This window comes from Peromyscus eremicus, chromosome 14 (genome assembly GCF_949786415.1).
Source record: "Peromyscus eremicus chromosome 14, PerEre_H2_v1, whole genome shotgun sequence".
NCBI lineage: Eukaryota > Metazoa > Chordata > Mammalia > Rodentia > Cricetidae > Peromyscus > Peromyscus eremicus.
Genome location: NC_081430.1, coordinates 34,123,334 through 34,135,416, shown reverse-complemented (window position 1 = coordinate 34,135,416; position 12,083 = coordinate 34,123,334). Strand labels below are relative to the sequence as shown.

General features: G+C 42.2%; 1 protein-coding gene and 1 non-coding gene across 2 annotated transcripts in view; both read right to left on the bottom strand.

Annotated features, from left to right (window-relative positions):
- Fancm (FA complementation group M) overlaps positions 1-12,083 on the bottom strand; it is a 57,779-nt gene that overhangs the window by 13,553 nt on the left and 32,143 nt on the right. Inside the window, exons 15-18 of the mRNA XM_059279474.1 lie at positions 3,645-3,730; positions 3,475-3,540; positions 1,685-1,813; positions 26-182 (exon numbers count right to left, since the gene is read on the bottom strand). Coding sequence (XP_059135457.1) covers positions 26-182; positions 1,685-1,813; positions 3,475-3,540; positions 3,645-3,730 — 438 coding nt within the window. The remainder of the gene's footprint in view (positions 1-25; positions 183-1,684; positions 1,814-3,474; positions 3,541-3,644; positions 3,731-12,083) is intronic.
- LOC131924818 (U1 spliceosomal RNA) lies at positions 1,152-1,314 on the bottom strand. Its single transcript, XR_009383076.1, has one exon. It is a non-coding gene; the product is annotated as a U1 spliceosomal RNA (small nuclear RNA).

Genomic DNA, 12,083 nt, shown 5'->3' with positions numbered 1-12,083 from the left:
TATCAAATGTCATGACAGCACTTACCATTTACAGCCTGTGAAAGCTGGGTCTGGTCATTGACAAAGTCGAGAATTGATGAATCCTGCCCGTTTTCCGACTCATCATCTTCATCTGCTGAGACACACCCTGCATCCTCTTCAGAAACCTCTGCCTCGTCATCTAGAAACATCCGAGCTATATTCTATGAAGAAACAGGAGACAGGAAGACACCCCAGAAAACGAAAATTATATTTTTAGGTTTTTATTTCCAAACTGAACTGGCATGTAATTGTACATACTCGGGGTACGGTGCGACACTTCAATACATGTGCACAATGTGTAATGTTGAGATCATGGCATGTCCAGCACCTGATGCACTCTTGATATAAGGAACAACATTGGACAACACAATTCACCATGAGCCAGAGTCACCACCACTATGCTACAGACTCCGTTGCTCTAAACGAAGCGGCTTTCTTGTCTATGCTCTCAAGAGCAAACATCCAAACTACAAAAACATAGATACTTATGCAAAATTTCTCCTGATAATTTTAGGTAAAACAGCATTTAAGATACTAGTCGGCTTGCTGGATGTTTCCAACAGACCGTCTACAGAGATTCCGAGAGTTAATCTTTGGCATGGAAATACACAACATCAGAAGCGCTGGCTAGACGGAAAGGTGCTAAGAACTCTCTTCAAAATACTGAAATAATGAACGAAGACAAGGGAAGGAATGGGATCCATCAGTGAGAAGGCTCGTCAGGTAAATGTGAGCTCCATCCCCGTGACCCACATGTGGAAGTAGAGACCCAACCGACTCCTGTAGTTTGTTCTGTGACCTCCACTTCCTCACTGTGGCACACAGGCACCAACCCCTGCCTCACACACAAAGCGAATGATGCAATACTTTTTCTTTTTCTTTTTTTTTTTTTTTTTTTTTAAGAAATCACAATCACTGTAAAAGCAAATTTCCTAAAACTCGGGTCTGTTTCTACATTTTCTTCAATTTGAACAGTAGGTTCTCAATATATTTCAATTTCTTCATTTAATCATTCAAAATAACATACTGCTGACAAGATGAAGCCAGAACACAAAGAAAAACAAAAAGTAATACACGTTGAGATTTTTAATTCCAGAAAAAAAAAAAATGGTGGGAAAATACTTTTTTTTTAGGGGAGAGCACAAACACAGTCCCCCACTACCACAATTCATGTAGTGGAGTTTCCCGCATTTGGGGAAATCGCAGGGTCAGCACATCCGGAGTGCAATGGATAAGCCTCGCCCTGGGAAATCCACCTTTGGGATCATGGTATCTCCCCTGCCAGGTAAGTATGGGAAAATACTTCTTTAAAAGCTCTTGGGTTGAGGGGCTGGAGAGATGGCTTAGCACTTGAGAGTAAGTACTGTCTGCTTTTCCAGAGAATACAGGTTGACTTCCCAGCACCTACATGGTGGATCACAACCATCTGTAACTCCAGTTCCAGGAGTTCTGACAATAAGCTCTTCTGGCCTATGTGGTACCAGGCACATACGTGGTGCAGAGATACATACAGGCAAAACACTTTTCTTCCTTCCTTCCTTTCTTTTCTTTCTTATGTCAGTCTATCTACCTAATGTATACATAACACACACCTGTGTACTAAAACACACGCATATGTGTGTATGTAATATTATATATATTAAAGAGACTAAGCAAAGATTACCTTTACATGATTCTGTTTCTTTCGGACTTTGGAGCGTTTTCTGGGGTTCCTGTCACAATCCTTGAAGTCTTCCAATTGTGTACATGGTAAGTGAGAATTCTCACTCTCATCACTAGATGACAATTCTGACTATAAAAAGTTAATACAACATTTACATAAGAAAAAACCTAACTGTATTGATTTAACTTACTGTATTTCTCAAGAGTGACTGATTTTGTTTTTTAATTACAAAGTATTTGATTCAACATTCTCTTAGAATAAAATTGTTCTCACTAGTTAGATCCACAAATGTCAAGTCAGGTAGCAGTAGTATTAGTGAATGGGTGCACTCAACTTAGTATTACATCAAATATATCTGATGGAAACCTGCAGTGTTTCCTTTAGATTTTCAAGGGTTTCACAAAAGATAAAGTTCATCCAAACATAGAGAAAACCTTTGAAATCAAGAATAATATAGCAGTAACAAATTCTAACTGAGACTTACAACCACTGCCCTTACACAATCATGTAAAGCCAGTGAAGGAATAGAAAGTTTATCCAAAACTTCAATTAACAAGAATAATATTTACTGAACACAGCATGACGATCAGCTTTGCTGTTATTTTAACTCATTGGTTATAAGCCACTAGTCATTTTAGACACAGCACAATATTAAAGCAATTTTTATGGTGAGTGTATGAGCATACAAGGTTAACACGATTGGCTCTGTTTTTAGTTAACTTTGTCCAAATGACCCTAGGTTAGACATAAGGTCTATAGTGTCACCTGTGGATATTTGCTGCTACAGTCAAACACAACTGGAAGCTAAAGAGACGATTTTTTTTTTGGGGGGGGGGTTTCAAGACAGGGTCTCTCTGTGTAGCTTTGCGCCTTTCCTGGAACTCACTTGGTAGCCCAGGCTGGCCTCGAATTCACAGAGATCCGCCTGGCTCTGCCTCCCGAGTGCTGGGATTAAAGGCATGCGCCACCACTGCCCAGCTTAAAGAGACGATTTTAAACATGAAGCAGTTAGAAGGCCCCGGGTGGAGTAGGCAGGACAAATTCCCCAGTTCAAAACCTCTTAGTGCTGAGGTGCAATTCCCTCCATGGGCCACTGTGTGAGCTGCTCACTCTGCTGACAGCGACTTCTCTTTGTCCCCACCCCCCTTCTGTCAGCTCTGACATACATTCATTCCATCCTCTCTCTCTTAAGAAGCTCCCAACAGTTAGGCTAAAGGCTGCGTTTTTCTTATCTCAGCTTCAAAACTTACACCTCAGTGACCTGCTTTCTTCTCTATTATTTCTGTTTCTGTATTATTTACATTTGTTATCATTAGGAAAGTTTATAATAAATACTTTTCTTTAGCAAAAGTAGAAATTCTAATCACATAAGATATAGTATCTATTTATCTGTTAAGTATAGACCTGTAAGATCAAATATACTATTATTTTCCTGTGCACATTTTTCGTATATTACTTATCCTAAGAGAATTTAGGTACTGTGGCTGAAGACATGACTCAGTGGTTAAGAGTACACACTGCTCTTCCAAAGGACCCAAGTTTGGTTCCAGGCACCCAGGCTCACAATGGTTATAACTTCAGCTCCAGGGCATCTGATGCCCTTTTCTTGCTTCCCAGGCACTGGCACTCACATACCCACACACCCACACACACACACACACCCACACACACACACTCACAGATACACACACAGATACACACACACACACACACACACACCTAGAAATAATAAAAACAAACCTTTTTATAAAAAGAATGTAGGTATTATACACTGCCAGTAATTTACTTACCCTGAGAACCCTGGACTTTTTTTTTACAGCATGAACAGGCGAATCAACATCACCGTTGTTCTGATCCTAGAAAAAACAGACAAACAGTTTAATTAAAATATGATGCAGAGTCTGCAGGGGAGGGCATGGCCTTCACTTGATTACGTTACTATGATAAATGAATGACTTACCTCAGGGGACTTCAGGACATTTCCTTTTGGTTTTCTACTTTTTCTCAGGAAAACATCGTCTTCACTATCACTAGTTAAGTGTTCAACTATAATTAATTGAAAAGTGAATCTTGTCAATCAGAAATCATTTTATTCATGACTACAATAAAATTTTCTAAATTTCTTAACGACAATCTCATTGTTTACTTTTGTAAAAAGGTCATCAGGCCGGGCGTGGTGGCACACACTTTTAATCCTAGCACTTGGGAGGGAGAGGCATTCAGATCTCCGTGAGCTTAAGGCTAGCGGGGGGGGGGGGGGGGTACATAGCAAGACTCTGTCTCAACAAAACAAAACAAGATCTTCAGAAGTTTGGCCAACATAACCAGCACACAGACACATTTCTATAACACAGCAAGGGCCTGGAATGATAGTTCAGTGGGTCAAGGCACTTGCTACTCAACCACAAGTCCCCAGTCCAGTTCTCAGTATCCATGCCAAGCAGCTCACAAGCTCTAGAACTTTGGGCCTCCAAGGATACCCAAGCATGTGGCATATAGTCAAAAAGACATACACATATGTACATAAATTTTTAAAAAAAATAAGATTTTTAAAGTCTTTAAAAACAGGAGAATAAAAGACACTAGTTTGCTAATAAATACATATTTAGGGGGCTGGAGAGACGGCTCAGCAGTTAAGAGCACCGGCTGCTCTGCAGAGGACCAGGGTTCAGTTCCCAGCACTCGTAACTCTATTTCTAGAGAATACAACACCCTCTTCTGATCTCCAAAGGCACTATATACATGTGGTATACTTTCATCCATGTAAACAAAACACTACTCATATACATGAAATAAAAACAAATCTTTAAAAATGCATAATTAAGTGAGGCTCAAAATTTTAAAAATTAAATATAAAGAGAAAAAAGGTAAATATAATTCATTAGTCCATGTTCATTTTTTTTTTTTTTTACATTTACACTGTGTGGGAGGGACATTCACAGGGTACAGAACACATGTGGGGATCAGAAGACAACTTGTGGGAGTCTGTTCTCTCCTTTTTCCATGTGGGTTCTTGTAGGAGCCCACAACTGACTCAGCTTCCCAGTTTGAATCTGAAGTCTATTCCGAGTCAATAGAGTTCAAGCTTGTTTGCTCCAAGGCTGTGAGAAAGTTCTGATTAGCCTACAGAGCCTCCTTGAAGGGCTGTGAGAAAGTTCTGATTAGCCCATAAGAGGGAACATTCTATCTAGCTAGACACAAGCTGCTGATGCCTTCCAGAGGTACACTGAGATAGAAAATGAAACCGCCTGCTCCTTGACGCAAGGCAGGATAGATAGTGGTTGAATGCCTGCGCTGTGCATTGTTCTACCTCTGTCCTTCAAAACCGTATATAAGCTGGCTGTGAAATAAACTCGGGGCTGTCCGGCATTGACCAGCAGACCTCTCGACTCTTTTCTGTCTTCTTCATTGTCTCTTTAATCTGCATGCCTCTACCCAGCTACCCAGCTGACTGTCAGCAGGCACAAAAAGTGGCGCCCAACGTGGGGCCCTGCTCTCTGTGAACTCACCTACCCGCTCAGGGACAGCCTGGTTAGGGCGGCAGGAGGCCCCAGTCTCAGACCTTCCCAGGGACCAGGGAGTGATGAGCACTCAGCATGTGGCCCCGCTGATGAGCTTCCCCATGGGGCGGATACAGAGGAGTCCCTGAACAAGGTACCTTGGACCCAGATATTTGGACCATGCTTATCATAATACTGCTGTATTTTAACTCCAATACGTCTCCAAATATCTAGGTCCAAGGTACCTTGTTCAGGGAACCAAGGACAAATCTTATTTACAAATTCTAAAAATTTACACAGCTGCTTACGTTTTCCCATAGTCTCTGGGCACTCATTCAGGACAGTCTAGATCTTCATCCTGACAGACAGAAGATGTTACCTAAATCGAAAAAAAATAAATCTTCTGCTCCACCAGAGGAATCATTTAATACAGATGCCTCTAAGAAGTCACCTGATGAGGATAATCAGTCAGATTCTGATGATGAAACAGAATTAAAAGTAAAGGCTGCAAAATTTTCCTCTCCGCTTATGACTATGAATGTTGAACATAGAATTTAAGGAGGGGGGGAAAACTGATAAAATTGGAAGCTCCTTTGAGTAAAAAGTTGGAAACGCTTCAAGTTTCCACCTTGAAAAGAAGCACTCCTCTTCCTACAATGATAGTGGGTTTAGACTCTCCTGAAGACTCAACCATTAAGGTAAAGAAACCTCCTGTGATTGCAATGGTTCAGAAGCCTCCAGGCTCTTGGCAAACTTTAACTATTAATCCATTACAAGCTGGCTTAAGGGAAGCGGCTAATAAAGGAGAGGATATTAATGGATTTACGATGTTTCCAGTTATGGAACAGCAGAATGTTCAAAGAAATGTAGTCAGAGTACATGCGCCTATTCCTTTTAAACAACTGAGGGAGTTAAAGTCTGCTTGTTCTCAATATGGTCCAACAGCGCCCTTCACTCAAGCCATCTTAGAAGCTATGGCGATTGAAGCCTTGCCTCCTGAAGACTGGAAACAATTAGCTAAAGCTTGTTTATCTGGAGGAGATTATTTATTATGGAAAACAGAATTCCATGAGCAGTATGAAAGTACGGCTAATGTTAACAGAGCTCAACAGATTGCAATTACTTTTGAGATGTTAGCAGGTAAAGGTGATTATAGAGACGTGGATAATCAGTTAAATTTTAACGTGGCAGTGTATGCTCAAGTCAGTTCTACAGCAAAGAAAGCTTGGAATAAATTGCCTGGCACTGGAAGGCAAACAGAGGATTTATCAAAAATAAGACAGGGACCTGATGAATTGTTTCAAGATTTTGTTTCCAGACTAATGACAGCACAGGAAGGCTATTGGGGGATAATGAAGCTGGACTTTTGCTTGTAAAACAGTTGGCTTATGAGAATGCTAATACAGCTTGTCAAGCTGCCATTAGACCATTCAGAAAGAAAGGAGATATTTCTGATTATATTCGGTTATGCTCTGATATTGGCCCTTCTTATACTCAAGGGCTGGCTATGGCTGCTGCAATGCAGGGAAAGACAATTAAAGATATGCTTTTTCAGCAAAGACGACAGGTTCCAGATAAAAGAAGGATTGTTAGACCACCTGGAAGTTGTTTCGGGTGTAGTCAGATGGGACATCAGATTAGGCAATGCCCCAGTAAGGGAAAGCCGAAGGAACCTGGATTATGCCCTAGATGTAAAAAAGGGAAACATTGGGTAAATGAATATAAGTCAATAAAAGATGTGCATGGAAACCCTCTGTCAGGAAACGAGCAAAGGGGCCAGCCTCAGGCCCCGAAACAATGTTGTGGGGCACTCCAACCATTCGTTCCTCAGCAAAGAAATCCATTCAAGACCTCTACAGAGCAACCCCAGGCAGCAGAGGATTGGACCTCAGTTCTTCCTCCTACACAGTATTGACTCCTGAAATGGGAGTTCAGGCCCTGCTTACAGGTGTTTATGGGCCTCCACCAGAAGGCACAATTGGTCTTTTGCTTGGGAGAAGTAGTATTGAAAGACCCCCACCAAAGGCCCAGACACAGTTTCCCCCAGAAACCCAAAAGAGCTGAGGGAAGAGATATCTTAAAGATAAACAGAACTAAGTCAGTTCCCCCTTCCTGAAGAGGGTGAAGTCAGGAGTTTTCAAAAGAACAAAGTCAGGATGTCTGGTGGTAACTGATTAACCACGAGATGCCCCTCTCCAGAGACAACATGACCAGACTCCGGGGATGGGTTGTAAAACTCCTAACAAGGCAAACAGATAAGCTGAAATAAGACCAAAATGTTTTCACCCTAAAACTAAGGCCTAAGATTTCTCCTTTTAGGTACAGGCCATGAGTTACTGGAATAGGCCAGGAGTCCAGATTCCAGAAACCAGGAAGTGTAAAAGTACAGAGTCACAAGGTAGTCATGAGGTAATGACTGCCAGACTATGGAATGTCCTCTCCCTGGTTTCCAGGGTAACTGACCACAGAAATGTCCCCACCTCAGGACAGCTAATGAGAGATGGTGGCGGGCAACCACTCCCTTAGAAGTAAAGATTAAGCCATGATTTCTAGAAAGTCCCTAGAAGTGAGCCAATCAGAATTGTACTCATACTAGCACCCCTAAATGATGTAACTTTGTGATTTTTTTCCTTTAAAAACTGAGCTTGCAAGAGGTGGGCACTTCCTCCAGCCTCCACTGCGTTGGATCTGTTGGACGAAGTCCCTGCCTAGGCTTGTATTTGGATATCCTGAATTAAACCTTGCTTTTGCATTCCAGCTTGCTGGTCTTTGGTGGTCTCTCTGGGGGTCGCGATCTGGGCACAACAGTATAACTATTCAGGACTTTCTCACAGCCCTTCAAGGAGACTCTGTGGGCTAATCAGAACTTTCTCACAGCCTTGGAGCAAACAAGCTTGAACTCTATTGACTCAGAATAGACTTTGGATTCAAACTGGGAAACTGAGTCAGTTGTGGGCTCCCACAGGTTCTTGGGATAATCTCAGGTCATAATGCTTGGCTGGAAGGGCCTTTATTAACTGAGCCATCTCATGGGCCCTGTTTGCCCATAGAACTCTAATTGAAACAATTAAATCATGAAAATATAGGCTACAAATAGAGTGAAAAGTTCTTCGGGATTTTTAAGTATACATATGAGCGCATATGCATGTGTTTATGCAAAAGCAAGCATTTGTTTGAGTGTAGTGGTTTGAATAAGAATGACTCCCTTAGGCTTATATATGTGAATGCTTAGTCATCAGGGAGTGGCACGATTTGAATAGATTAGAAGGATTAGGAGGTGTGCCTTGTTGGAGGAAGTGTGTGGCTTTGCCATTCAAAAGCTCAAACCAGGCCTAGTATCTTAGTCTTCCTGCTGCCTGCTGCTCCAGATGTAGAACTTTCGGCTACCTCTCCAGCCACATGCCTGCCTGCATGCTGCCATGCTCCCCACCATGATGGTTATAGGCTCACATCTTTAAACTGTAAGCTCCATAAACTCTTTCTCCTCTAAGTTGCCTTGGCAAGTCTTCATAGCAATCGAAAAGTAGAAAAGTAAGACAAACACACACTTAAATAAATTAAAAAAGAAAATAATAGAAGTGAATGTGGGTTATTTATAAGTCCAAGTCACATGAGGTGTTGGAGCATCGTCTTTGCTTTTTCTCTTTGATGATTTGGCTGGGAGAAACCAGATGATGGTTTTGTCTATGGTGTCCAGGCTCGTTCTTGAATGTACAGATTCAAGCACACTTTTGCCCCAGCCACCCGAGTAGACAACTCCACAGCCATACACAACTATTCTAACCTACCAAGCATCCCTATGAAGACGTTTGTAAGTAAGAAACCACAGTCTCCCACCAGTCGTAGTACTGTGAGCAAGCCGGGCTTAAGAAAGCACATCTTTTGGGGGGTAGGGGGGTAGTGGGGGGAGGCTGGAGAGATGGCTCAGCAGTTAAGAGCACTGGCTGCCTTTCCAGAGGACCCGGGTTCAATTCCCAGCACACACATAGCAGCTCACAACTGCCTGTAACTACAGTTTCAGGGAATTAAACACCTTCACACAGACAAAAGAACAATGCACATAAAAAAAAAATTAAAACACATCTTCCAGGGGGCTGGGGATATGGCTCAGGCTTGAGGACCTGACTTGGATTCCTAGCACCCCAATAAAAAGCCAAGCATGGTTGTGTGTACATGTAACCCCAACAATGGGGAAGGAGGAAAGCGGACCCCAAGAACTAGCCAGCCTCTAGCTCAAATAGTTCAGTAAGCACCCACCTCAAAAACTAAGGCAAAGTGACACATGATGCTGTCCTCTGGCTTCATGAACAGACAAAGGAGTATAAGTCCGCACACTCGTGTACATTTAACACACACACACACATGCACATATGAAAAGCACATCTTCCAAATCTAGTCATGATTTCAGAGAACAGAAATAAAGCCCTGGCCAAAGTCTTGATAGCAACCTCAATATGCTGATCCAGGCCCACTGGGCCACACTTGGATTCCTGACTCACTCACGTAACATTTTTGTTCTAAACCATTAAGGTTTGGGACTAGTTCATCATACAGCAAGCACCACATATATCACATGTATCTTGACTTCTAGAAAGAAGAGGCTGTCATTACAAAAATCTACACCAATGAAGTAGCTTTGGAACTAGACCATGGGTAGAAACTGGGAGGATTTTTTGTGGTTTTTTCAAAGGCTTAGGAATTGTTTATAGAAAGATTAATGGCCTTGGGGGGGGGGGGGGGTTTATTGGTGAGGGCTTAACAGAAATCTTCCTGGAAGCAAGAGGAAAGGAAATCCCTTACAAATCTCGTCAAGAGAGTTTAACACAGTAAAAAGAAAGTAGGACATGTCCCCAAGACAGTTAAGAATGCATGTACGAGATCTGTACGGTATAAGCAGCTGATTCTTGCTGTGACAGCAAAACAAAAGAGATATACGCCTTTAAAACATGAAGCAGCTGAACTTACTGATCTTAAAAATTCCCAGCCTCTCTAGACAACAACAACAACAACAAAAATACTAAAATTGATAAATCTTCCACTCAAGAATCAAATCCAGAGGACAGCCAGGAAACCATGAAGTTGAAAGCACTTGGGGAAGACCTCAAGAAGGTCAAAGGTGGCACATCACATGGTAGCTAGCAGGCAGACAAAAGGCACCTTAAGTTTTTAAAGGATGATCCTCAAAGACCCTCACAGACAACAGGCCTGCTATAGGGCTTAAAGAATTATTTTCCGGTATCTCAGCAGAATGCCAAAGTAGAGAAGGGCTTTTATTCAAAGGATTTGTGGATGGGGAGAGTGTGCAATGGAGTGATCTACAAGAAGATCCACTAGAAATCCGTTCCTCAGGGTTATGTTAGAAGAAATGCACCGAGTAACGTGTCTGAGGGATGCATGGTGAACAATGCCCTGGAGATCTGTGAGAGAGGCTCCAGGAAAAAAGGCAGAGGGCCTTTTTCCTCAGGTGCATTTTGTTCATTGGATTGTTCTTGGATGCGAGTTCATGCTTCCTGTGTTAGACATTTACCTTCAATGTATAACACGTTTATTTTTAGATGTCAGAACATCCAATAGCTACAGAACCCGATCTGGTCAGTGTACCCTGGATCCGGATATGGCTTCGGCCTTGCTTTGTGCTTTCCCAGATTCAATATATAGAACGTGACAGGCAATTGTGTTTAAACTGGTCTGTCCTGAGAAAAGTTCTGAGAACGCTCAAGATTTTATCAAGAGGAATCAGGCTCAGAAACCTCATCGGGTCTACATACAGTGAGAAAGAACAGGAAACATGGAGAACAGTCACAGGCCCTGAGTCCTAATCCAGGACCTTCCACTGGCAGGGCAGGCATGGGCGAATGATTCCTGTGTGTTCACGGCCAACCTCCTGAAGCAGCGTGTTAGAAGGAGCTTCTCCATGCTTCAGAAGAGCTTCCAGATGAGTCCAACTCTAATTGAAATTCTGACTCTGATACTACTCAGCCAAAAAGCTGCTGATTTGCTGAACTATTGAAATGGAGTGAGACACTGAACACTGCATATTCCAACTTTTTTTTCTATTGTCTTTTTTGGTTTTTTTAAGACAGGGTTTCTCTGTGTAGCCCTGGCTGTCCTGGAACTCACTCTGTAGACCAGGCTGGCCTCAAACTCACAGTGAAACACCTGCCTCTGCCTCCTGAGTGCTGGGATTAAAAGTGTGAGCCACTATCTTTTAATGAAAACAGAGTTAAATAAATTGTTTAGCTATAGCAATAACCACTCAGGAAGCTTAGTTTTTAAAAACTGCTTCTGTGGAGTTTTTAAGGACCCTACCACCACCACCAAACATGCAGTATGGTAAATAATGTTAAATCCTCTTTTCATTAGGTGAAGAAAAAAGTACTAGCTACAGACTCCCTTATTAATTATTTTATCCACATGCGGTTCATCGTATTGGACATAAGTAATAGTTAAGTACAAGGCAGGGAGAAGTTTTAATTTAGAGCTGATATAAAACCGGAAAAATTATTGCAACCGTCAATGAGAAGCAATAAAGATGTATTAAAGAAGAAATGAAGGCTCAGAGGGACAACAGAGCTAGTGAGTCGATAGAGCAGAGCATTCCAGTGAGTAGACAGAGCATTCCAGTGAGTAGACAGAGCAGAGCATTCCAGTGAGTTGATAAGAGCAGAGCATTCCAGTGAGCAGATAGAGCAGAGCATTCCAGTGAGCAGATAGAGCACAGCATTCCAGTGAGCAGATAGAGCAGAGCATTCCAGTGAGCAGATAGAGCAGAGCATTCCAGTGAGCAGATAGAGCAGAGCATTCCAGTGAGTACATAGAGCAGAGCATTCCAGTGAGTACATAGAGCAGAGCATTCCAGTGAGTACATAGAGCAGAGCATTCCAGTGAGTAGACAGAGC